General features: G+C 42.5%; 2 protein-coding genes across 3 annotated transcripts in view; one reads left to right on the top strand and one right to left on the bottom strand.

Moving 5' to 3' along the window:
* Window positions 1-27654, top strand: part of KCTD20 (potassium channel tetramerization domain containing 20) — a 98635-nt gene that overhangs the window by 25724 nt on the left and 45257 nt on the right. The window lies entirely within an intron of this gene.
* PXT1 (peroxisomal testis enriched protein 1) lies at window positions 6384-27478 on the bottom strand. The gene is made up of 3 exons (XM_067753168.1): window positions 27076-27478; window positions 13208-13338; window positions 6384-7071 (listed from the first exon to the last, which is right to left on the bottom strand). The coding sequence occupies exons 1-3, from the start codon at window positions 27245-27247 to the stop codon at window positions 6967-6969; spliced, it is 408 nt and encodes a 135-aa protein (XP_067609269.1). The 5' UTR covers window positions 27248-27478; the 3' UTR covers window positions 6384-6966.

Raw genomic sequence — 27654 nt, 5'->3', positions numbered from 1 at the left:
GGGCTCCCCCCCGCCCCTCCGCGGGTGCCCCCCCGCCACCACCAGCTGGCTCATTGCTGGGCTTCGCGCTTCCTTCTGTACTCACTGCATCCACCACTAGGAGGGCAGCTAGCTCCACAAGGCACACACTTCGCCAGGCTCGGTCACTGCTGTTTCTCCAGCACCTAGAGCAATGCCTGCCACATAGTATAACAGATGCTCAGTAAATATAAATTGTCCAAATGAGTGAGATGAGCAGATCAGTGTGGGGCTGGAAAGGCCTCTAGGCATCCTGACCAACCCCCTCTGTGGACCCCCAGATGGCCCTGACCAGGTCTCTCTTCCCACAGCATCCCTTTACTCTCTTGCTCAAGAAACTAACATAACTTCTAACTATCAACTCCATCAAGTCACAACCCCTCTGTCTTGGTTTCAAGACTCCCTCAAGCTGCCCCTCACCCAATCAAAACTACTACTCACTACTCTTCACCACATCTCTGCAGTTTACTAGGTCAAGTGACCTCCAGGAGCAAAAAGAGCTGGACTCATCCTTAGCAACCAAATCAGAACGAACAGCTGGCTTGTACCTACCTATCAGGGTCCCCAGGAGGAACGCGGATGACAATGTAAAGTGCTCGGCTGGCCCCTAAAAATGGGAGCGGTCATCATCTGACGCTGGAGGCTCTTGGTCCGATTGAGTGACAGCTGTAGGGTCTGCGGAACATAGGTTCAAATCCCAGCTCCACCCTTTTTACTGGTGGGTGACTGTGGACAAGATAATTCACCTCACAGGCCAGTTTTCACATCTGTAAGGTGGGGATAATAAAAGAGCCTACATCCCAGACCTATGGAGGAATTTAGTTAGCATATACAATATGCCCAGCACGATACCTGGTCAAGAGTAAAAACTCAACCAACGGCCTTTGTGATGATTATCAGCATCGTCTTTGGGGAGCCTACCTGGAAACAGACCAGCTTGTTTCTCTGCCACGATGACTGTTGTAGCACTACCGTTGTCCTCAGTTTCGTGCATGTCACTACCTATTCAGAGTCCCCTCCAGTCCGTCACCTCATTGCTTACCCTGGTTGTCTAGGCAGGTACTGCTTTTCTTGGTCATCACACTCAGTTTTATGGTCGTCACCAGCAGGGCCAGCACACACAGTTGTGTCGTGACCTGCGCAAGGGCACCATCTGTGCGGAGGCCGGGGACAGTGGGGAGGCTTGCCTTGGCTTCTTCCCAAAGGAGAGGCCATTTCCATTTGCACAGAAATGCACACGGTCTAGCCCAGCCCCTGAGTTTAGGGAGGAGGAAGCTCTTTGTCCTCAAATGGTTAGTTTGGGGAATCTTCCTTCTGTTTGTTGCTTGATATGTTCCTTTCATTTTCAGGTGATGACAGCACTGTCAAGACTCACAGCGTCCAGAACATTCACTTCTAGTCCCCATTCCTCCCCACTCCACCCCGCCTCTCTCACCTCGCCTGCATCCATCTAACTTACTATTTCTAACATGCCATGATCTAGGACAGTGATTCTCAAACCATTCTGACCTCAACCCGCAGTAAAAATTACATTTTGTGTCATGACCCACACAGCTATATATACATAAAGAGCCAAAACAAAGTATTCATGAAATCACTGCTACCTTTACTCTTTATGATGTGCTCTGATGTATTCTATTTCTTTTCTTTTCTTTCTTTTTTTTTTTTTTTGGCTGTGCCACATGGCTTGTGGGATCTTAGTTCCCCCACCAGGGATTGAACCCGGGCCCTTGGCAGTGAGAGTATGGATTCCTAACCACTGAACCCTCATTTTTTGTTATTATTTTTTAAATGGTATTTTTAAAATTATTTATTTATTCATTTATTTATTTATTTGGCTACATCAGGTCTTAGCTATGGCATGCGAGATCTTCATTGTGGCATGAAGGATTTTTCGTTGCGGCACATGGGCTCTTCATTGCGGCACACGGGCTTCTCTCTAGTTCTGGCGTGCGTGGGCTCTAGAGGGCCCGTGGGCTCAGTAGTTACGGCACGCAGGCTCTCTAGTTGTGGTGCACGGGCTCCAGAGCATGTGGGCTCAGGAGTTGCGGTGCGCGGGGCTCTCTAGTTATGGAGCTTAGGCTCTAGGCGCGCAGGCTTAGTTGCCCTGCAGCATGTGGGATCTTACTTCCCTGACCAGGGATCGAACCCGCGTCCCGTGCATCCCACTGGACCACCAGGGAAGTCCCTCCCTCATTTAAAAAAAATACATATCTTGACCCACCAAACTGATTTCACCTCCACAGAGAGACTGAAAATCGCTGTTGGGACAACTGCGTAAAGTGAGATCCTCGGATGCATTTCCAGCAGCCACAGCATCACCCAGGAGTTTATTAGAGATGCAGAATCTCAGGCCCCACCCAGACCTACTGAACCAGAATCTGCATTTCCACATAGCTCCCAGGGGATTCATGTGCATGTGAAAATTTGAGATGCCCTGGTCTAAGATAAAGGGAAGCCACGCTTGCCAGAATGGTATCTATTAAAATAAGTACCTGGGGATTCTGTTATCTGTGAAGGATGTGAACTTGAGCAGGGGCACAAAAAATCTGCTGGAGCTCCCCAAGGGCCCTTTCCCCTATTGTACACCACCAGGGAGTTGCCGAGAGGTGCCTTTCCCCTGCCTGTGACATCTGAAAGTCAGAGGTGGCTCTGTATGTCTTTTCCTGTGGTTTAGTCACAACTAGGAGCTTCAAAAGCCAATTTCAAGACACAAAGATGTCTCAGTCCCTCTACATCCAACAGTGGGAAGTTCACAGATTTTTCCAGGAATAAGCTCCTGGAAAATGAAGAGACTCAGGACCAAGAATTAAGAGTCCTCTAAGGTTCTCCTCAGCAGCAACACTCAGGGCCTTCAGGTCTGACCCGAAGTCCTGTTTTCCTCATCACCACAGCTTGAGCCAGGAATGGAGCCCAAATCGTACCCTCTGTGTAAGTGTTGCCAGACATCTCCTTAGAGCGTTCCTGAGCCCCAAGCTACTGGTCAGTCTTGGCATTTGGACGAAATGAAGCCACAGAGTTTCCTTACAGAGCTCCCTGCTCCTCTCCCCAAATCACACTGCCGCTTCCCTCTGCTGCTCTGAGGTGCCAGGGCATCCTCCACGCTCTGGGGTTCTCTCATGTCTGTGAGTCCCCACTTCCCTCTAACCCTGAAAAGATAGGCTCTGTTCCCCATTAAAAGAATGCCAGTCATTTGGGGGCAACAGTGTCATCCCAAGGCCTGTGAAGTCATACACCACATTCTGCTCAATCCTGTCAGCAGCTCAAAAAGCAGGTTGTGTCCAGGAAATCAGAAGGGTGTGAAAATATAAAACAGTGTTCCAGCCCCTGGGGCAACCAAGCAGAAAGTGACTTGGGTGCTTCACAACCCAGGTCAGACGTGCCTGCTCCTAGACCCCCACCCAGATTAAAGACCCAACTGGTGGTCAGCTAGCTGCCTGTCCTATGATTTCCACAGCTTAGGAAGTGCATGTGAAAATCTCTTAGAAGAAAGATTATCCGCAGAACCAAGGTTTGACCTTAGCGTGGAAACCTGTGTGATCTTGAGCTTGTCATTTAGCTTTTCCGCCTCTCAGCTCTACCACATAAATACATTAATCTACAGCCTGCTCCATAGTTATGAGTTTCCTTGGGCAAGAGCATTACTTAGGAAAATGAAATGAAAGGTTATAGCCAATATGTTTCCTGTGGTTGTCTTTGAGTGTATTTGATTGTTCTATGTATTCTTATGCTTCTCTGTCATTTCCCTATTCTTGACAATAAGCTGGGCCCGTGAGCCATGGCCGCTGAGCCTGCGCGTCCGGAGCCTGTGCTCCACAGCGGGAGAGGCCACAACAGTGAGAGGCCCGCATGCCGCAAAAAAAACAAAAAAACAAGAAGGTTCCACACGAAGGCAAGGAAAACATCTGATTTAAAAAAAAAAAAGTGGATGTGGATATGGATCTTGGAGAGAGAGAAGTGGAGAAGGGCCTTGGAGGTGGGAAGGGGGCCCAGCTCTGGGGGCTTCTGAGGCTCCTAGGGAAATATGTCCAATGGAGAGGGACTGCTAAGGAGAGGAGCCCCTGCGTAGTTGCCTCTGCCAGCTGTGAGGGTGTGGCTTGTGCAGGAACTGCATCTGATTGGTGTAGAGGTGAGAAGGAGGGAGGAGGAGCAGTGTATGACACGTAGGGGTTTCGAAGGGATCGAATGAGAGGCTGGAGGTGAGTGAGGTGGAGGAGAGTGAGAGGCGGTGAGGGATGGGTGAGGTTTGGGAATGTGCTGGAAAGTGAGATTCCAGCCAGGCAGAAGGTCTGATAAAATGGGTATGGAAATTGAGGTGGTAGAGAAGAGGCAGAGGGCAGGTGGCTCTGTGTGCACACTGCGTGGTTCAGCTGCCAGGCTCTTACCTGCATTACAGGTGGAGGTGAGGGAGCCACCCGGCTGTCCATCGTGAGTCCACCGGTGGCTGCAGCTGCTGGACCCTAGGCCAGCGCTCTCAGGCCCTCCTTCCCCAAACCCCTAACTTGGCCCCCAAAACTGGAAGGTCTCATGGGATGGAATCTCAAATAGCACTGGGTGCTGTGTGCTCAGGTTCCCTGGGCGAGCAGGTGTGCAGGGTGCTCTGGTAGTTGCTGTCCTTCCAGGAAATGAAAACGAAAGAGCGGGATCCAGCTTCCACTCGCATCCTGGTCGGCTCGGGGGAGCACAGGGGCTGGCCCCTGCAGGAGGGGAGACCACGGTGCCGTGGGCTCGCCCACTGGGAGGCATCGGTCCTGCTCGCATCCTTTCGCAGATGGACAGCCTCTCGGGCATCCTGGCACTGGCTCCCAGGGGGACAGAGGTGGGATTCTGGGGGATCTAGAGAGCTGAGGGAATCCCTGGTCCTGGGCTCGTGACAGCAACAGACCAACTTCATGGCACCAACTTCCTGTTCATCTCTGCAGATGGATAGGAGGGGGCCTCCCATGCTGTCCGCCTGGACCAGGTGTCTCTCCCCTTACGGGTGAGTGACATTCCCAGCTCCAACCCGGCCACGGCCTGCCCTTTGGCCAGGTGGAGGCCCCACCGCCCCATGCCTGAATGCCAGCATCAGTGAGGCTATAATGCTCTTCTGACCTAGACCCAAGTACTCAGTGGATCCCAGCTGCCACCTCTTCCCAGGCCTCTGGCTGCTCCAAGTGTAATACCCACCCACCCATCACCCGTGTGTACCTGCCTTAGCTCCCTCTGCCTTGAGGGGGAGCCCAGAAAGGTTGTAAGCACTAAAGCAAACCCATACACGCAGAAGAAAAGGAGGCAAAAAGCCTTAATAACCTGCCAAAAATCTGAAGGTGTAGATGCTGTTGGCTTAGCATTGATAAATCATGAGCTCCTGGAAACCAGTAAGAACAAGACCAGAAACCCAATAGAAAAATGAGCAATAGGAATATGTATGTATTTGTACATATCTAAAAGGTACATGGTTATTTATTGCAGCATTGCTTATTATACCGAATGATTAGAAACAACCCAGGCATCCGTTAAGAAGGGGCTGATGAAATAAATGATGCTACATCCATTTAACAGAATTCTGTGCATCCTGTCTGACAGAGTTCTCTACGGACCGTGGCAAGCTCTCCAAGAGGTAGTACAGCACGTGGTTAAGAGCCCAGACTCTGAGAACAGCCTGCCTGGCTTGGTAACCCAGATATGTCACTTACTGGCTGTGTGCGCTTGAGCAACTTAGTTACCTTCTGTACTGCCTCTCTCTACTTACTTCTGCCTCAGTTTCCTTAACAGTAAAATAGAGCTAATAATATTGATGATACCTGTATCATGATGTTCTTATGAAGAGTAAATGAGTTAACGTTTGTAAGACAAGTAGAATAGTGCGTGACCACCATTCTAAGCAGAAAAATCAAGGCACATAACAGTGTATATTACATGCTACCTTTTGTGTGTATATATATATTTACTGGTATTTGTACAAAGAAACTCTGGAAGGATATGTAACAAATTTACAAACATAATTGGGATTCAGTATGGAAAATAAGAGCAAGGGTTTTCATTGTAAACCTTTTTATATGGTTTTGATTTTTTTAACCATATGAATAAATAAATGCCTACTCAAAAGAGTTAAAAAAAATAAATAAGAAAGACGTTTTAGGATCCGTTCCCTGCCAGGAAGCCAAAACCTAGGTGATGATAGGCATTGCCTGAGACAGACCTAAAAAATGAGGACATTTCCCGATGCTATATATGATCAAACTACAAAATTATGACCCCATAGGAGCAGGAACAAGTGGAATCCCTCCTTCACAAAAGAAATATGCACAGGTGTTTCATGCTCAATAAAATAACCATATTTATTTTATGTTTTAAATTATTAATTTTTTAAATAACACTTTTCCTACAAAGAACTCAAAACGCATATACAGAAGTTATAATTTATAACAACAAATTTTCTTAACACTTGCCATACTTCTCAAAGGGAGGGAGGAATATGAGGTAGACAGAAAGGTAAAAAGAGGACGGGGCACTGCAGGTCTGGACGTGAGCAACGAGAGTGGGGTCAACAGGCTGCTGGAGGGCCTGGTACCCAGGGGAGGGGGCCAGGAGAAAGCACCCATTCCTGTGACCTCTGGTTTGGGGATGAGGTTCAATTTCCCTCATAAGAGGAAATGTTCAAGGTTTCCTTACAAGGAGCACTGGGACTATCCACAGCGCTGGTGTTTCCTAAGCAGCAAGGCCTCCTGGGTTCCTAAGTTCCTTGGGCTCTACCATGGGGCAGTCATAGACATCTCATCGCTGGTTGACCAGTGAACAGACAAATGGCCAGTGAGTCCGCAGTTCTCCAACAATCAGGCACAAAGCAACAATGGTGGGTGAAAACAGAGGAGGTAGAGAGGGGTCTTCTTCCCATCTGCCCCAGTGGGATGCATATTTTCTCAGAGGGTAGAAGGAAAGCAGAACCTGACATTTACATTCCTTTTACATCACATGGTTATTCCAGAGAAAGCGCAACAACATGTGAACTCCTCCAAAGAAAACTAAGACAAAATGAGCCAGGATAGCTCTGTCTTCTTGTTGAAAATCCTGTTTAAAAAGAGAGCAAGAAAGAGGTTAAATTTGTTTTTTAAGTGATAAAATAATCCAAAGTTAGAAGTTCGGTATTGATATTAATTCAATCAATGCCACAGACAAGCATCTAGGGCTGCTTCATGAAGTGTATGAGTGGAAGAATATCTTAGTCTGTTCCATAATGTCCATACCCTCCACAGCACCTTGGGAAGTTTTCCTCTGGACGTTTTCCCATCTTCACCATCAGCAAATAGGGGCACTCTTTTCAGGGTTGATTAACCTCTTTCTCTGGCTTCCCAGAGCACTTTCTTAGTCCTTTCAAAGAAGTAAGGGAGTCTGCTTTGGGGTTGGAAGAACAGACTTAGATGGTGAAGAGGGGTGAATATGAGCAAAGTTGGAAGTGACGACCACAGCAGATTTCTGGAGCTGTAAGTAATGCCACTGTTTTTATGGGAGTATCAGGAGAGGAAGGCTGGGGGCCAGACAGAAAGGGCTCTCCCTGGCCCTGCCCTCCTCCTGCAGTCTGTTCTCAACCCAGCAGCCTCGGGGACTGTTGCGACGCGGCCCCTCTGCTCAGTGCTCTCCAGTGGTTCGGCCGCACTCAAAAGAGCCCTTACAGCGACCTCAAGGCCCTGCCACCCACCTCTCTGACCATATCTTTACAGCTTTCTGCATTACTCAGCTTCAGCCACCCTAGCCTCCTTGCTATTCTTCAAATATGCCAGACATGCCCCTGCCTCAGTCTTTGCTATTCACCTGCCTCCACTGCTCTCTCCCCAGGTCCACGGACCCTCCCCTACCTCTGTCAAGGTTTTGCTCAGAAGGCACCTTCAGTGAGGCCTTCCCTTAAAACTGCAAATCCCCCAACACTCCTCATGACTATCTGATAAACTATATTCTTTGTTTGTTTGTTTATTGTTTGTCTCCACGAGATCAGGGAAGTTTTCTCTTTTGATCACTGCCATATCTCCAGCACTTAAATGGAGCCTGAGACATAGTAGGTGCTCAATAAATATTAGTGGACTGAATGAATGAATGCATGATAAACCATTAGCATCAGGCTAAGGAATTTAGACTTTGTCCTATCAATAACTGGAAATCATGAAAGAACTTTTTTTCTCCTTTTATAATTGATATCAGTTACAAGAATTGAATGAATTTCCTTCCAGCAAGGCAGACAAGAAAACGTGTAGAGCACCGAGTCAGATGCTCGTATATTTAAATTCCAGTTTTGCCACTTAGTTGCTGAGTAACCTTGGATAGGATATCTAATCTCTCTGAACCTCAAATACCTCTCCTGAAATACCTGTTCCACTAATTCATAGAGTTATTTGGAAAATTAAATGAAACACATAAGAGTATCTCAGAGTACGTGGAAGAAAATGTTTAATAAATGTTCGTTTCCCTCTTGTCTTTCTAACAAACTAAGAAATTCCTTATACGTTACTGTCAGGGTCCCAGAGAAAACAGATGGCATACTCAAATTAGGAATAATTCAGGGAAGGTCAGATAAAGACACTATCTACAAAAGTTGGGGGAGGAGGCATAAGGGTAGGCTGGCAACAGCAGAGTTGTTGCCACTCCTAGGCCTGTAGGGACAGGGAGGGGGAAGTTTCTAGAACCCAGGAGCGAGTCCTGTGGAGAAAAATTTCAGAGACACATTTAAGATCGTAAAAGCAACAGGAAGACTATATTTTATATATTATTTATTTGGTTGCACCAGGTCTTAGTTGCGGCTCGCCGGCTCCTTAGTTGCGGCTCGCGGGCTCCTTAGTTGCAACACGTGGGCTCCTTAGTCGTGGCATGCGAACTCTTAGTTGAGGCATGCGTGTGGGAACTAGTTCCCTGGCCAGGGATCGAACCCAGCCCCCTGCATTGGGAGCACGGAGTCTTAACCACTGAACCACCAGGGAAGTCCCAAGACTATTTTTAAACACACTTTGGGCTTCCCTGGTGGCGCAGTGGTTGAGAGTCCACCTGCCGATGCAGGGGACACGGGTTCGTGCCCCGGTCCGGGAAGATCCCACATGCCGTGGAGCGTCTGGGCCCGTGAGCCACGGCCGCTGAGCCTGCGCGTCCGGAGCCTGTGCTCCGCAACGGGAGAGGCCACAACAGTGAGAGGCCCGCGTACCAAAAAAAAAAACCAAAAAAACCCCAAAAAAGACCAGGTCCTCGAACCAGAACCCCTCAAAACTAGATGGCAAAATAGAAGATGTTATTTTGAGAATCAAGGCCTATTTGAAAACACAGAACACTTGCTTAAGTGAAAAGAGTAAGAAGTCAAGCTATGTGATAGCTCAAGGACAATCAATTTGGTAGACAAAAATACACCTTGGTGAGCTCCTTGTCGGGGAGTTCCAAGAGCAAGAATAAAAGTTTCTTTAAATACATCAAAAGCAGGAAGATATCTGGAGAATCAATGTGACCACTTGATTAAACAAAGTACAAAAGGTGAATAAATGACTATATGAAAGAAATATACCATGCCGGATTTGAAATTCTGTTATAGTTGCTTGAGGTAAGCCTTAAAGTAGCAGAGTAAATCATGCATTTGACTGTTTAGCATTTTAGAGGCAAACTTCGGAGGAATTTTTAAAAATATTCTGTGGTCTATTTAAAGTGTTCTAAAATGCAATTTTGCAGTACAAGACAAGATTACTTTAAAAGTCTAGGTCAAAGCTAGCTTTGTAAAATGTTGCAAGAAAATCTAGGGCAGGCATACAGATAGACATATAGATCAATGGAATAGAATTGAGAGTCCAGAAATAAACCCCAAAATTTACAGTTAGTTGATTTTCAACAAGGGTGCCAAGGCAATTCAGTAGGAAAGAAGTAGTCTTTTCAACAGAGGGTGCTGTGACAACTGAATACCCACGTGCGAAAGAATGAAGGTGAACTTTTAATTCATACCATATACAAAAAATGAACTCTAAATGGGTCAAAGACCTAAATTTAAGAGCTAAAAGTCAATCTCTTGAAAGAAAACATAGGTATAAATCTTCATGACTTTGGATTAGGCAATGGTTTCTTAGATATGACCCCAAAAGCACTAGCAACAAAAGAAAAATAGATAAATTGAAATTCATCAAAATTTAAAACTTTTGCACTTCCATGAACATCAAGAAGGTGAAAGACATAAAACGAGGTGAAAGACGAACTTCAGAATGGGAGAAAATATTTGCAAATAATATATCTGATAAGGAACTTACATCTAGAATATATAAAGTACTCCAACAACCCAATTTAAAAATGGGCCAAGGATCTGAATAGACATTTCTCCAAAGAGTTACACAGATGACCAATATGCACATGAAAAGATGCACAACATTAACCATCAGGGAAGTGCAAATCAAACCCACAACGAGATTCTACTTCACACCCACTAGGCTGACTATAATCAAAAAGACAGTTAACAATAAATTTTGACAAGAATGTGGAGAAACAGGAACCCTTGTACCCTGCTTGTGGGCCACAATGTAAATAGTGCAGCCCCTTCGGAAAATGGTCTGGAAGTTCCTCAAAAAGTTAAATATAAAGTTGTCATATGACCCAGCAATTCCACTCCTAGGTATGTACTCAAAAGAACTGAAAACATGCCTACACAAAAACTTCTACACACATGTTCATAGCATCATTATTTATAATAGTCAAAAAGTGGAAACAACCCAAACGTTCATCAAGTGATGAATGGATAAACAAAATGTGATATATACATACAGAAGAATATTATTCAGCAATAAAAAGAGATGAAGTACTGATTCATGCTACAACGTGGATGAACCTTGAAAAAAATATTGTGTTAAGTGAAAGAAGACAAACGTAAAGACAACATATTATATTAGTTCCCTTATATGAAATTCCAGAATAGGCAAATCCAGAGAGACAGAACATAGATTGGTGGGGCCAGGGGGGAAAATGGGAGGAAACGAGAAGGGACTACTATTGGATTTGAGGTGTCTTTCTGGAGTGATGAAAATGTTCTAAAATTGATTGTGATGACTGGCTGTACAACTCTATGAATATACTACAAACCATTTATTATACTGTTGAAATGGGTGAATTGTATGTTATGTGAATTTTATTTCTCAAAGTTATTATTTTTTAAAAAAAGAAAAGTGTCAGTTTATTAAGTTGCAGAGGTAAATTTAAAACATAAGTAAATTACAACTTAAAAGGTAAGGGAAAAAAATCATTACCAAAAAAAAGGTAAGGGAGAGAAAGAAAAGAAAAATGGAAGAGGTGGTTACATGGAGAAGTGACTTCCTGATTGGGTTGAGGTAAACTTAGAAAATAGGTGGTTGTGATTTGTCCTACTCTGTTCTCCTCTTCAGAGGAAAAATTAGAAGGAACCAGGAGTATTCAGAATGTTAGCTAACAAAGAAGCAGAAAAGTTGAACTAAGGACTTGCCCAGAATTCATAAAGCACGGTCATCAGTGAAAACTATAGAAGAAGCTGGAGCATGGAAGGGAGGTGGAGAGTATCATGAGTGCCCTGTAATAAATGATACACAGCAAAGAAGTGTTCAACTCCCAAGTAGTGAAAGGGCAAAGGCCAGAAACAAATTAATATTTTGGCTTCAATAACATCTATTGATCATTTTCTGTGGGTCAGTCTCTATTCCAAGTGATTTACATAGATTCTCTCTCTTAATGTTCACAACAGCCTATTCTCTGCACCGTGCAGCCAGGCTTCATTCTAAACGTAAATCAGCACATGGCACTCTCCTGCTCTCCCTCCCCAGAAGCTTCCTTTATACTTGGCACAAAACCCAAACACCTTACCCCTGTCTCTAGGACGGAGGCCAACTCCTAGACTTCAACACCCCCGACTCCAGCCAATCTGGCCTCCTTGTTGTTCCTATCCCAAGGACTTTGCCCTCCCAGTTTCCTCTGTCTGGAACACTTCCCCCCCAGGTATTCCCATGGCTCACTCCCTCACTTCCAGTCTCTGCTCAAATATCACCTCCCCAGAGAGGGCCTTCCCTGATGGCCCATCCAAAGTCACTCTCCATCACTCGGTATCCCCTAGAGTCTAGTCATCTGCTTTACTGTTTGTCTCTCCTACATTATGAGTCCTATGACAGCAGGCTCATCTTCCATTCCTGCTCTCTGCCTGGAACTGAGTCTGGCACATAGTAGGCACTCAATAAATATTTGTTGGAGTGAAATTGGTCTATCAGTATTTTATTTGTGTTTGTTTCTTTCTTACTTTCAGTAACATTATTGCTGGGACCTTCCATTCTTGTTTTGTCTCAGGGAATGTTTTATTTGAGGGCATGGCTGAGTACTGCCACATTTGGACCAGAGCATAGAAGAGGGCCTGGCACTCCCTGAAGTCAGCATGATGGTAGCAGCAGTGATAAACAAGAAATCACCACAGGTACCTGTCCTGTGATGCATTTAAGGGGAGGAAGTTGGGCTCTGAGGGGCAGCCACCCCCCTACCACAGAGCCCCACGTGATCATTCTCTAGCTGCTGCCAATTGCAGGTGGTTCTGGAGGAAAACTAAGTGGGCTGTGGATTTCATCACCCCTAAGATTTGAAACAGTAATCATTATTCTTTCCTGTTTCCCTTATATCTCTTACAATAATCAGGAGAAACAAAGAAATCAGGGGGAGTTGGGCTTAGATCATAACCTGGTTTGGTTCAAGGAGGATGACCACCATCTACGGCAAAGGTTCTCCTCCCTGACGGAGTGTTAGATTCACCTGGACTAATCTCTCAAGGTGGGGCCCAGCATCTGTAATTCCTAAGACTTCACAGGTGAATCTAACATGCATCCTAGTTTGAGGGTATGGAGCAAAGTTTCTCACACTTTAACGTGCACTCAAATCTCCTAGGGTGTGTGTAAAATGGTAAATTCTGATTCCAGAGTTGTGGGCTGGGGCCCGAGATTGTGCACATCTGACCAGCTGCCAAATGATGCTGATGCTGCTGGTCCATGGACCACACAGTTTGAGTAGCAAGTGTGAGATCTAATACTGGCTTTGACCCAGGTTCACAATTTTCAGATCTAATGCTTGGTAATCCAGTCATCATTAATCTGTGTGTTCTGCTAATTCCTGGGCATCCCAGCCACTTGACAGCCATTGTTCTGTTTGTTCTTTCCTCCTCCCTGACAGGCCCTTACTGAGGAAACTGAATTCTCACCTCTTGAACCATTCTATGATCGATGTTGTCCCCGATGTTTCTCAGCTGCCTGGCCAACTTGTGGATTATTTCCTCCTGGTGATGGTTCTGGCCAATGCTATTCTCCTTGGGCCGAGAAGGTGGGTTGTGATCTGCATAAGAATTCAAAGAGAAAACTCCATCAACTCTGTAAATCACTCACCACTACTCACTTAAAACTGTCTTAGACAAGGAGAGGGATGAAATCCCAGCATCATAATGACTATCGAAAAGCAAAGCCTTGCACTGGAATAGGTTAACTCTGTCCAGTAGAAATATAATTCAAGCTACGTATGAATTTTAAATGTTCTACTGGTAAAATCAGGTAAAAATAATTTTAGTAATATATTTTACTTAGGACAATATATCCAAAGTATTATCACTGTAACGCAAAATCAATATAAAATTATTAATGATATGTTTTACACTCTTTATTATATTTAAGTTTTCAAAATCCCGTGTTTATTTTATACTTAGAGCACATCTCAATCCAGATATCAACTAATTTCATTGGAAAACCTTGTATTTTGATTTCATGAAGTTTATAGTTAAAAAGTAAATTCGTATATCCAAGTTGTTCCAAACATACCTAAAACTTCTCCAACAATTAAGTATCAGTTTTTTAAACTTAAATTAATTAAAATTAAATAAAACTTAAAATTCAGTTCCTTAATTGCACTGGCCACATTTCAAGTGCTCTATTATTTTCCAAGTATTGAATTTTTAATATCCAGAAGGAAAAAGTATCTCACTTTATGCTGAAAAGTTGTGTGGATATATACATATCCACACAGAGTTCTGAAAATAAAATTGTAGTCTAAATGACCTAGTGGGGAATTTGGAAAAATCTCATGGTTAATCTTTTTGAAAGAATAATTCCTTCATAAAGCAAATAATAAGCCTCAATGTATTGGAACTCTTAAAAATATTGTTGTATGTTGAGAATCCTTCAGTTGCATTTAGGAAAACTTTTAAGCAAATATGCCTCTAAGGTTTTATAAGTGCTTTTCCACTGCCAGCTATAATGTGAATATTTTCTTTTCTCAAATGATGGTCATCCTTTTATAATCTTGATTTTGTTCACTAAAACTAGAGGTCTAGGGCCTTCTGGTTCAAGACTGAGCACAAGCACTGACCTCTCCCATTTCTACTAGTCCTAGTCTTCTCCCAAGACCCCACCAAAATGAAAGTATAAAAAAGAGTAAAACCACAACAGTGAAGAGAATGGGAAGCAGGATCAAGAGCAGATGAGAGATCTGTGTATGTTTCTAGAAGGCAGAAAGCAGAGAAGACAAGATATGGACAAGTGAGCCAGACAGAGAAAGTGCCAAGAATCCACGACAGGAAACCCATTTACTCTACCAAGACCCTGAAGCTGGGAAAGGGAGACATGCCATTGACTGTAGTTCTGATGAGGATCAACTGTACCACTTGGTACCCTTGACAGCCCCAGCCCACTAGACCCATCAGATTTCAGGTAAAAAATCCAGATCACTCTTCTCTAATAGAGGAGAACAAATCTTGTGGAGAAAACTAAAACTTCTTTATGAATGTTGGTGCCTTGGGTTAAAGGTCTCCTTGTTCTGGCATTTGAGGGACCTGGGGCCAGAAAGCCAACTGCCCTAACTCATCACCCTAAAGCTCCCCCAACTCAGAGCCCCCATTTGAGTCCCCACTCAGTGAGGAGCCCTGGAGAAGCAGTTAGGCATGGTGGTAAGATTCTGAAGCCAGATCATTTGGGTTCAAATGTAAAATCCACTACAGATAAAACTATGTAACCTGGGAAAGTTATTTAATCTCTCGATGCCTCAGTTTCTTCAACTGTAAAATGGGAATGATAATGTATTATTTTATCAATTCTAAGATTTTTTAATGCCTCCAAAACAGAATGTGTTTTATAGTCTATGGCATGTCATAGTCCAACAGCATTGTTTACCTTCTTAGCAGGAAACAAAATTATAGTACATTTTACAATTGATGGAATATTAAACTTAATGAGATACCACAGTAACTACCTTGTAGAGGTGTTATTGAGATGACTAAATGAATTAATATATTTGACTTGTGCAGGACAGCACCTGGAACGTGGTGGCTACTGCTACCACCTGGGGAAACAGTCCTACTCACATAACAACAGAAAAAACCCACACCAGCTAACCGGTCAGTTTTTCTTTAATATAACAAAAGATCACCAGGCAACTGAGAAGAACCACAGAATGAAAGAGAAATGCCAGATAAACAACCAAAACAGTAACACTGAAGAAAACAGATATAATTCAAGGAACAGAAGGGAATGTTTGCAAATTCTAATGTATATGTTTAGAGAGAGTTAAGAAAATATTACATTTAAGAAACAAAAGAGAATGCTATGAAAAAAGAATAAACCTACAACAAAATCTTTCAGATTTAATAATATGATTGCTAAAATTAAAAATACAACTGATGGTCTGAAAAAATAAAGTCGAGGAAATCACTCAGAAAAAAATCAGAAATTTTAAAATATGAGAGAAAAGATAGGTGATACAGAGAACCAATATGGAAAGACCAGCATCTGATTAATGGGTCACAGAGGGACTTCCCTGGTGGTCCAGTGGTTAAGAATCCGCCTTCCAATGCAGGGGACACAGGTTCGATCCCTGGTTGGGGAATTAAGATCCCACATGCCATGGGGCAACTAAGCCCACGTGCCACAACTACTGAGCCCGTGCACTCTAGAGCCCACACGCCACAAGTACTGAGCCCGTGTGCTCTGGAGCCTGCGCACCACAACTAGAGAGAAGCCCGCATGCCACAAAAGAGCCCTCACGCCACAACTAAAGATCCCGTATGCCGCAATGAAGATCCTGTGTGCTGCAACTAAGACCCGACGCAGCCACGTAAATAAATATTAAAAAAAAAAAAAAAAGAGTCACAGAAAGAGAGAAATAGAGGGGGGAAATTGTCATAAGACAACTTCCCAGAACTAAAGGGCACCAAACTTCAGATTAGAAAGTCCCACCAAAAAACAGAAAACCCCACCAAGTTCTCAGGACAACAAATGAGGAAATAAAATCCTCACCTCTGGAGCATATCGATATTTCAAAATACCAAGCATAAGGAGATGCTAAAATTCTCCAAAGAGAAACATGGATTAGTTTGATCACTGATTTTCCATCAATAATGGGTACTAGAATATAGTAGAACAATTAATGCCCTCAAGGATTTTATAAAAAATTATTTTCAACCTAGAAGTCTCTGCCTATCTAATTCTCAATAATTTGTGAGAGGTGAAGAAAGACATTTGCAGACATGCAAGGACTCAAGAAGTTGTTCTCCCGTGCACAATTTCTTAGGAAGCCTCTTCAGAAAGTTTTCCAGTAAAGCAGAGTATGACTAAACCAAGAAAAAGAAGATTTAGCAAAAGGTGGATCCAATGGTGTACCATACCTAGAGAGTGATGAGATTAGAGCAAAAGAACGGCTCTAAAAGGGAAGTCCCTGAGGAAAGGGAGATTTGGTAGAAGAGATAGTATGGTTGAAAATTTGGGGAAACTTGAAGATATCATAACTACAAATCATGTGAGGAGGGGCAGAGAGGCAATGAGAAAGTCCAGAAAACAATAAAAGGTCATACAGGAAGTTTATGGTCCAAAGTGAAGTCAATTAAAATGTGGCTTAGTTTAAACTGAAGGAATTGTTCTATAGTTTCTTCCAAAAGGTACTCCTCTGTGTTAAACTTTACAGTACTTTACCTGCATCACTAGTGATGAAATAAAATTCATATTTTATGGCAGACAAGAAAAATTTAAACATAAAACTTTTCTTTGCCTGTTTCGGCCTCCTCCTTCCCTTTTAGTGTGTATTGTGAATCTGCAGTAACCAGACCTCCCTACGAGATAGCCTTCCTTGTTACTCTTATAAGGGGCCACCATAACCCATGACCCACTACTTGTAGATCTGGGTTATGTAAATTGTCAACAATATGTCATTTAATGTACAGCCTCCTGTCTCAAAAACTTACATAACTGTGCTTTGACCTTTAACAGGCAGAACAGTTCTCAGAGCTTTCTGAGAGGCTGTTCCCGGGTTATAATCCTCAATTTGGCTCAAATAAAATTTTCCATTTCTTTCTTAGATCGACCAATTAATTTTTTTTTCAACACTAGGCATAATTTTAAGCAATCACAGCTTTAATCCCCTATTTCATTACTGGGAGGTGATTATTCTCAGGGAAAGTCATTTAAGTACATATGGACTCTATTGCTGGTAGTGACCACTCCTGAATCCCAGAGTGTTAAGAGAGTATGAAGAGTATTTGCACAACCTTTTTTTTTTTTCTTGTTTCTTGAGGTAGGCTTGTATTGCTATAAACTTCCCTCTTAGAACTGCTTTTGCTGCATCCCCATAGTTTTTGGATTGTCGTGTTTTCATTTTCATTTGTCTCTAGGTATTTTTTGATTTCCTCTTTGATTTCTTCAGTGATCTCTTGGTTATTTAGTAACATATTGTTTAGTCTCCATGTGTTTGTGTTTTTAACGTTTTTTTCCCTGTAATTGATTTCTAATTTCATAGCGTTGTGGTCAGAAAAGATGCTTGATATGATTTCAATTTTCTTAAATTTACTGAGGCTTGATTTGTGACCCAAGATGTGATCTATCCTGGAGAATGTTCCATGTGCACTTGAGAAGAAAGTGTAATCTGCTGTTTTTGGATGGAATGTCCTATAAATATCAATTAAATCTATCTGGTCTATTGTGTCATTTAAAGTTTGTGTTTCCTTATTAATTTTCTGTTTGGATGATCTGTCCATTGATGTAAGTGAGGTGTTAAAGTCCCCCACTCTTATTGTATTACTTTCAATTTCCTCTTTTATAGCTGTTAGCAGTTGCCTTATGTACTGAGGTGCTCCTATGTTAGGTGCATATATATTTATAATTGTTATATCTTCTCCTTGGATTGTTCCCTTGATCATTATGTAGTGTCCTTCCTTGTCTCTTGTAACATTCTTTATTTTAAAGTCTATTTTATCTGATATGAGTATTGCTACTCCAGCTTGCTTTTGATTTCCATTTGCATGGAATATCTTTTTCCAACCCCTCACTTTCGGTCTGTATGTGTCCCTAGGTCTGAAGTGGGTCTCTTGTAGACAGCATATATATGGGTCTTGTTTTTGTATCCATTCAGCGAGCCTGTGTCTTCTGGTTGGAGCATTTAATCCATTCATGTAAGGTAATTATTGATATGTATGTTCCTATTACCATTTTCTTAATTGTTATGGGTTTGTTTTTGTAGGTCCTTTTCTTCTCTTGTGTTTCCCACTTACAGAAGTTCCTTTAGCATTTGTTGTAGAGCTGGTTTGGTGGTGAATTCTCTTAGCTTTTACTTGTCTGTAAAGCTTTTGATTTCTCCATCAAATCTGAATGAGATCCTCGCACGGTAGAGTAATCTTGGCTGTAGGTTCTTCCCTTTCATCATTTTAAATATGTCATGCCACTCCCTTCTGGCTTGTAGAGTTTCTGCTGAGAAATCAGCTGTTAACCTTATGGGAGTTCCCTTTTATGTTATTTGTCATTTTTCCCTTGTTGCTTTCAATAATTTTTCTTTAATTTTTGCCAATTTGATTACTATGTGTCTTGGCGTGTTTCTCCTTGGGTTTATCCTGCCTGGAACTTTCTGTGCTTCCTGGACTTGGGTGGTTATTTCCTTTCCCATGTCAGGGAAGTTTTTGACTATAATCTCTTCAAATATTTTCTCAGGACCTTTCTCTCTCTCTTCTCCTTCTGGGACCCCTATAATGTGAATGTTTTTGCATTTTATGTTGTCCCAGAGGTCTCTTAGGCTGTCTTCATTTCTTTTCACTCTTTTTTCTTTATTCTGTTCCACGGCAGTGAATTCCACCATTCTGTCTTCCAGGTCACTTATCCGTTCTTCTGCCTCAGTTATTCTGCTATTGATTCCTTCTAGTGTATCTTTCGTTTCAGTTATTGTATTGTTCATCTCTGTTTGTTTGTTTTTTAATTCTCCTAGGTCTTTGTTAAACATTTCTTGCAACTTCTCAATCTTTGCCTCCATTCTTTTTCTGAGGTCCTGGATCATCTTCACTATCATTATTCTGAATTCTTTTTCTGGAAGGGTGCCTATCTCCACTTCATTTAGTTGTTTTTCTGGGGTTTTATCTTGTTCCTTCATCTGGTACATAGCCCTCTGCCTCTTCATCTTGTCTATCTTTCTGTGAATGTGGTTTTTGTTCCACAGGCTGCAGGATTGTAGTTCTTCTTTGCACAACCTTTTACCTTTGTAAAATAACAAGTGGACAAGAGGGTATTGGAAGTCTTGGCCTCTCCACATGCTGGACCATCTGCTTCCAGATTGGAAAACACATGCCTCCCTTTTTCAGAAACACACCACCTCCATGGAACTCAAGGCTTTGTCTCAAACTCAATGTGACCTCTTCTTCAAGTAAGGAAAGTGACTTCTTTTAGGAGAGCGTGAAGCCATTACCTAGTGCTTAAGAGTCAGTCATTTTGAACATTTTAATCTTTCAAGTATAAAATCAACAGTAATTGCCCCATCTCAAAGGACACACCCTCTCAGAATCAATTAAACATATTATAGTTGAATGTCCGATTGTTAACAGTACCTAATCTGAATAATAATTTCCAAAAAATGTGCTTACATTTAGCAGGACTACTAGTCAATCTCAGGAAGGCTCAAAGTCTCTTACCAAGGACACGCTGGTCCTTTAAAAAAGGATTACCAGTATCACCCCGGATTGAAGAACAACAAAAGGGAATTAGTCACACAATGAGAATGAAAGGAAGTTTGCACAACTGAAGCGTGAATTCAAGCTACCAGACTAGACTTGGCATCAGTAAGTGTAGACTACTCTTCCAAGAGGTGCCCTGACGAAGGAATGAGAGAGAATGGATAGTAGCTAGAGGAAGAGGTGTGTTGAAGGAATTCTCTAAGTTGGGAGTCTTGAGCAGGTTTGTAGGTTGAGGAGAGGAATTAGCGCAGGAGTGATGGAAAATGGAAAGTAGAGTAGGGCAAATTGTTGAGGCGGAGTCCCAGAGGTTTAGGAGAAATGAGAATGAAAATGTGAGGAAGGATAAATTTTGAATAGGGTGGGAGGGTTCTTCCCTTCCTTTGAGATAGGATAGAAAGAGAGAAGATGTGATGCTCATGTAAGGAAGACTGCAATAAGGGCTAAGGAGATTAAGGTGTTTACCCCAATGACGTCAGTTTTGTCCATGAAGCAGAGAACTCAACCATCTGCTGAGAAAGAGGGGAATCCTGAAGTGGCTAAAATTAGTCACCAACAGAAATGGAAAAAAAGAAAACTGACCAGAGCTAAAGACCACCATCACCCCCCCAAAAAAAGAAAGAAAAAATACGTATATATGATCTTGATGTGCATTCTCTTTCCAGCTGGCAAGAGTCCTAAACTTGGATCTAAAGAAAAGAAAATTGTATCCTATCCTCACATAGGAGAAAGTCTTGACTCAGTTACTTTCTAATTTCCTGTTCTTAGATTCTCTGTGCCTCAGTTTCCTCATTTGTCAAAAGGGACTTTAAGATTATTCTTAATATTAAACAATAATGTTCATGAAGTACCTGGTATACAATAAGTCCTATGTCATATGTCTTAGCTACTACCACTGGACTTGGTGTTAGACTATATTTACATAGATACAATAACGTAAACCAAGATTGTTGGTTTTTAAATTTTAGAATCAACTGATGGAAAAAACATGGAAGAGTTGGTTGTGGCTGGAAGACAGAATGTATATGTTAAAACTCCAGCTAATAAAAATTAAAAAGTACAGTTGTGCCTTGGTATCGAGGGGCATTGTTTCCAGAACACTCTCCTCTCCCCTGGCAGATACCAAAATCCGAGGATGCTCAAGTCCTTTATATGAAGTGATGAACCTGGCTGGGTTCACAAGTAAAGAGCTCTGAGGGCAAGGGTCCCCAGAGCTCCAGGACGCTACACAGAATAGAGTGGGAGGGATGAGATGGGGGCAGGGAGAGCCAGGGTCTCAGTGCATGAATTCACCTCAGCCAAGGGTAAGCTCCTAAGGAGGTGGCTTAGATAGTAGGTGAAATATATGGCCCTTTGATCAAAATTGCAACCATATTTCCTGTCATTTCAGTTTCTACTGTTGTTTCAAGAGTATCTCACCTCAAGCCATTTTGGAATGACATCCTAACAATTAACTGACACCCCAGCAAGGATAATTTGACAATTACCTGAGAAAAGATGAAGGCACCAGTGAGGGCTGAGAGTCCACGCAAGAGGGAAGGTGCCCAGAGAGAAGAAAGGGCAACCGAGTGGGGACACCCTCCAAACGAATGTCATCTACTTCAAAATGGCTTTAGGGCCAGCCCTACCTGTGCCAATCAGAAGCATAATGATTTGCAACTATTATTTTACCTGATTAATTGTTACCTGGGGAATACAAAATCTAGTATCTGCAGTAGAAAGATGGAATACAAGTTAGATAAGTTTCAGTAATGGACGTTGGGAGAAATGAAGGAGCTGTAAGGATGCCAACAAGCCTTGGGTATCCCAGTTGGGTAGGCAAAGGGGCAGAGAAGGAAGGACCTAGAGATAGGATGCAGCAAAAGATTGTGCCCAAAGCAAGAGGTGTGTTTTGCATTCCGGAACTCAACATAATAACTATTTGTATTTTGTGTATGTCTGACCAACTAAGTGGCAAAACCCTTGAGCACATGTATCTATTTCATAACTGGAACCTAGCTCAGTGCCCTACACAGATATTGTTGATTATGATTATAAAGTTGCATAAGGGGGTGGAGAGAATGGGACAGAAAAGGGTTGGAGGAAAAATGTTGGCTACTTTGTAAGTTGATCTAAGGACAGCCCTACCTTTTCCTTTGTCGTGAAGACAGCTCTCCTTTCATTTAAAGTTGCAAAATAGCAATAATAATGCACATTCACATATTTTAAACTCTTGGTATAGAACCTTATCAAAATCCTGGAGACCCTCACACAATTGGTGGTGGAAGTGTAAATTGGTACAACCTCTGTGGGGGGGCAATGTATCTATCAAATTTTACAAATGCAAATGTGCTTGAGGTTATCTATTGCAGCATTGGTTTCAATATTAAGTGTTTGGAAACAACCCAAATGTATATCAGTAGGAAACTACTTAAATAAATGATGGTGTATCCACACTATGGAATATTATGCCACTATAAATAAGAATTAGGAAGCTCTGTAAGTATTAATGCAGAGAGAGCTCCAGATCATAGTGTTAAGTGAGAAAACAAGTAAAAACAGTGAGTTTAATGTGCTACCTTTGTCTAAAAAGGGAGGGGTATATAAATTTATATTCACAATTGTTCATATTTGCAAAAAGAACCTCTGGAAGAATACCCAAGAATCTAAAACAGTGGCTACCTATGATAGGAACTGAGCAGATGGGGGACAAGAATGCAGGAGAGACTTTTCACTATATGCCTTTTCTTATTCTTTAGTTTCCCAACCTTGAAAGTGTATTTTTTTTTTAAGAAAACACTTATATAGCACTTATAATGTGTCAGCCACTGTTGCAAGCCATTTAAAATAAGTAATGCATTACTATTATTATTAACATAAATACTTATTCACATTTTAATTTTAAAACTATCCCAGAATTGTCATCATTGTACTGAGATTATGCAGAAAAATATCTTTGTTCGTAGGAGACAATATGTGGAATTCCTTGGAGATCAAGTTAGTTATGTCTGAAACTTTATCTCAAATGGTTTAGCAAAGCAAAACATCTGTGTATGCATTCATGAGTATGTGCCTTTGTGTGTGTATGTGTGTGTGGAGAGACAGAGAGACAGAAAGCAAATGTGGCCAAAAAAATGGTAAATCCATGTGAAGAGTATATGCATAACCATAGACTTATCTGTGCAACTTTTGTGTAGATTTTAAATTTTCCAAGGTCAACATTGGAGGGGAAAAGTATCTTAGAAAAGTCCTTAAAACTTAGATAAAACATTTCCATTTAGCTTCTACAGAGTCTTTGGACTGGCTTTCAGTGCCCTTAGAATAATCTCAACTTATCTGTCCATCCTCCTCACTCTTCTTGAACCTTATGCTCTAACTAAACTGTATCTCCATTCGACCAAATCGTACCTGTGAAGCATATCTCAAAAATTACTTTCTCTAAGTTACCTTTTTTGAGTCTTCCAAAATAATGTAATCTCTCACCACTTCGAATATCTATAGCACTTTCAGTTCTATTGGATACATCGTAGTCTAGATTTTGTTATGATCATTGCATGTTTTCATTACGTAAAATGACAGAGATGATTATGCACATTAGATGTGTATATTAGCATACTTACCTATTGGATACACATTGTCTATAACAATAATTATGGGTTACCATTACTCCCTAAGAACTTGGAATTGAAAGAAAAAATTGTCTTCTGACAACTAAAAGGCAAGATCAATGTGTGTTTAGTGGAAATAGGTGAGATGGACAGTCATTGGAAGGGGAGAGGCTACTAGCTCTCCCTCGAACAAGCCATTCCCTCTGCCTGCAACTTGCACCCTCCTTAACCCCCTCAGGTCTCAGTCTTGGGTTACGTCTCAAGGGAAGCCTTCTCTAACCTCCCTAGTAGGTCAAAGCCCCATTACAGCATCTGGACCTCTTCTTAGCACGTATCACATTATATTTAACATTGGTGTGTGTAATTGACTGCTATCTGCCTCCTTTACCAGACTGTCTGCTCCAAGAAGGAAGAGGCTGTTACTGTTTTTGTTCACCATTGTTACCCCAGAACCTAGCACAGTGCCTAGAATATAGTAAGCCCTAGTATTTTTTTTTTATGAATAAAAAAAGTAAATGTGTCCATCTAGAGGAGGAAAGGGAGAGGTGGTGAGCCTTAGAAGCACCAAAAAAAAAAGGCAAAATGAGCATCCAGGCACTCTCAAAGGGAGAAAGAAGCTGAATAACTGGACCCTCTACTGACTTCTACAATTAATATATCCCATTTACACTAGCTATACATATGTGTATGCATACGTATACATGTGTGTATATATATTTATTTTAATTTTTTGGCCATGCCACGCGGCTTGTGGGATCTTAGTTCTCCAACCAGGGATTGAACCCGGGCCCCTTGCAGTGGCAGCACAGAGCCCTAACCACTGGACCACCAGGGAATTCCCCTATGTGTGTGAAAATATTTTTAATTCTGCCCTTTCCTATCAATACTTATTACATTTTTAGAGGTGGGCAGGGCCTCTTTCCACTTTTAATCATTTTTGTTTTCCCAAGAGTGTCTAATTTATCTTAAATGATGTATCAGGATGGTTGCTCTGGACTTCGCAAAATCCTACCCACCACCTCAACTTTTCTAAGAAGTGTCTTTAATTCCCCATACAAATACTATGGGTTGTTTTTTTCCCCAAAGAGTTATGTTCATACGTGTAGCGTAGATGTCCCCAAAGTAACAGATAAATTTGGGCTTCAGTGAGTCAGTTTCCAGCCTCCCCAAAGTAACAGATAAATTTGGGCTTCAGTGAGGACAAAAGCCACTAAGGGGAGAAAGGGACCTTCTCGATCAGCTTCTTCATTAAGAGTTTTACTTTGGTCAGTACTTGCGCTATCTATCTTAAGTAACCTATCTATCTAATCTATCTCTATCATCTATCTATCTCATCCATCGTCCATCCATCCAATCAGGTTCCCAGCAGGAGAACTTCGAAGGGTCGTCTGCGCGACCTCCCACACCTGGGCGGACTCCGCGCCCAGCTGCGCTACTCAGACCCGTTCTCCGGCTGGCAAAGCGCTTGGGGCAGGGCTGGCGGTAGAAGTCACGTGGGCGGCTGTGACCAATGGGAAGCGCAGACGGCGCACGTTGGCCGTAGGCGGTCTCCCGCGCCAGAGGTGGTGCGTCTGGCTGGTTCCCTGCCTCAGAGTACAGTGAGACGGAGGGAGGCGGGGCACCCGGAATATACCGCCCGGCACCTCCGATGACCCTGGCGTTAGCGTTCTCGACGCCGGAATAACAATTCTATGTCCCTCTCACACCGCACCTCTCAGTCTGCACATCCCCCATTCCTTTAGTGATACCGTAAAATACAAGGGGAGAAAAGCACTGCTTCCTCCTGAGCCTGTCAGGGAAGGAAATTGGGCGGGGGTGGGGGGGGGCGGTGGTGGAGGTGGATTGTGTCTGCTACCACCTCTAATCGGGGCTTCCCTCATTCCTGTTCGGCGGTCGTTGAATGCACCAGTCGAAAATGCCAGGCGCAATTAAGAGTTTACATACATAATAAAACGAGAGCTCTAAGCGAGAAAACAAACAGGTAGATTAGGTTGTTGGCTGTTACTCCCTAACTCGAAGGTAGTAGCATTATTAATTCTTCACCCTGCTTCTGCTTTTGAGGTGAAGCTGTAATTAGGAAAGCTTTTGGGGTAAATGTGGCAACCGCGCACAGTGCACCTCAGTTTCGTGAGGGTCCTGTGAGGCTTAAGTAGTATAGTGGGTGTGAAAACATTGGAAAGGTTTACAATAAAATACAAGCTCTAGAAGAGTGCACAACTTTATGAATATACTAAAAATCACTGAATTGTGTGCTTTAAAAGTTTGAACTTTATGGTGTATGAATTACATCTCAATTTAAAAAAGCAAAATATATGTTCTAGAAGGTATTCATAGATGACACAGTCTCAGGCTTTGAGAAATCATTGTTGACACCTGCCCAGATGAAAATTAGAAATTTTAGTCAATTGAGTTCTTTCTAGAAAATGGATACTATATTTGATATGGTGGCAAGCATCTATCAGGATGCTTGAAATTTCCACTTTCTCAGTGGCATGTAATTCTTTTAAATTGGAGAATAGTTTGAGATTAATCTTAATAATTCCTTTCAGGTGTCTAGCATATTTTTAATCTAAAATCTTTTTTAAAAGTCTAAAACCTCACACATATAACCCTAACACTCTTTAATGCTTTTCAAAACATAACATTTTAATTTTCCGACATTTTGGGGCATTTAGGAATCACATCTTTATTTTATTTTATTTTGTGGTACGCGGGCCTCTCACTGTTGTGGCCTCTCCCGTTGTGGAGCACAGGCTCCGGACACGCAGGCTCAGCAGCCGTGGCTCACGGGCCCAGCCGCTCTGCGACATGTGGGATCTTCCCAGACCGGGGCACGAACCCGTGTCCCCTGCATCGGCAGGCGGACTCTCAACCACAGCCCCACCAGGGAAGCCCATCACACCTTTTTGAAAAACAAAATTTCACGTTTATCCTTCCCTCATGTTCCTTCCTATACTGACAAAATCAAGAAGGAACCTAAACTGAATTTTCCCTACCTTAACAATGCAGACATTTTCAGGTCAAGTTTAAACATTAACTTTTTTTTTTTTTTTTTGCGGTACGCGGGCCTCTCACTGTTGTGGCCTCTCCCGTTGCGGAGCACAGGCTCCGGACGCGCAGGCTCAGCGGCCATGGCTCACGGGCCCAGCCGCTCTGCGGCATGTGGGATCTTCCCGGACCGGGGCACAAACCCGTGTCCCCTGCATCGGCAGGCGGACTCTCAACCACTGCGCCACCAGGGAAGCCCTAAACATTAACTTTTATTAAAAGATAAATTTGATCTATTTCAGTCAATTTGGAATCATCTTACTTATTTGTCACATCAATGATTCAGCGCTTATAGAAACTAAGAGATTTATACCATGAAGCAAAGTCAGTTTTAGATTTTTCTATGTAAGAACTTTGATGAATAGATTTATGACTCACTACTTATAGTTAATGTTTAATTTTATATTCTCAATATCAAGAAAAATACAAGCTAAGTAGAATATTTAACTTAGTTTAATACAAATAATATCTTACCTGGGTTCCTTGACATGGCTGAAACTGGCTGCGAGCTGACAAGTCCGGTCATGTAAGCCTTCTGAAAATTGTATTTCAACCACAGTGATTTGCAACAATTTGTTACTTTGGGAGAGAGATTCAGAAGTTGTTTACGTTCACAAACAATGGCATCATGTTTTTTCTTCTTCATGTTTTTTCCCTGTTGAAAAAATATATTTTCAGAGGATTTCCCCCATTTCTCAGTATATATTTGGTATGTTAGATGAATAGTGATGTTGTAACACAGGCAGCCTTTATTCCGTATATGAAAGGGTTTTGGATTTGGGTGGAAAATGGAACAGGGTGATCTCTAAGTTCTTTTTCAACTTAAGTAAACATCTTTCCATGTTGTTTGGTCTTTAGATCTGCTACACCACCCTGCAGCCTCATCTCCCAGCAGTTTTTCGTCATCTTTTTTTTTTTTTTTTTTGCGGTACGCGGGCCTCTCACTGTTGTGGCCTCTCCCGTTGCGGAGCACAGGCTCCGGACGCGCAGGCTCAGCGGCCATGGCTCACGGGCCCAGCCGCTCCGCGGCATGTGGGATCTTCCCGGACCGGG

The sequence above is a fragment of the Pseudorca crassidens genome, chromosome 10, assembly GCF_039906515.1.
Source record: "Pseudorca crassidens isolate mPseCra1 chromosome 10, mPseCra1.hap1, whole genome shotgun sequence".
In the NCBI taxonomy this organism is placed as follows: Eukaryota; Metazoa; Chordata; class Mammalia; order Artiodactyla; family Delphinidae; genus Pseudorca; species Pseudorca crassidens.
Note: the sequence above shows the minus strand (reverse complement) of the source record. Positions and strands in the feature narration are given on the sequence as shown.

What these genes read in the sequence shown, in the direction of transcription:
- PXT1 (XM_067753168.1), bottom strand. Translation starts at nt 27,247, where the DNA reads ATGAAGAAGAAAAAACATGATGCCATTGTTTGTGAACGTAAACAACTT. An exon ending in AGCCATGTCAAGGAACCCAG is followed by an intron (nt 13,339 to 27,075) that starts GTAAGATATTAT and finishes ATTCTTATGCAG; the next exon opens with ATCACAACCCACCTTCTCGG. An exon ending in ATCATAGAATGGTTCAAGAG is followed by an intron (nt 7,072 to 13,207) that starts GTGAGAATTCAG and finishes CTTTTTAAACAG; the next exon opens with GATTTTCAACAAGAAGACAG.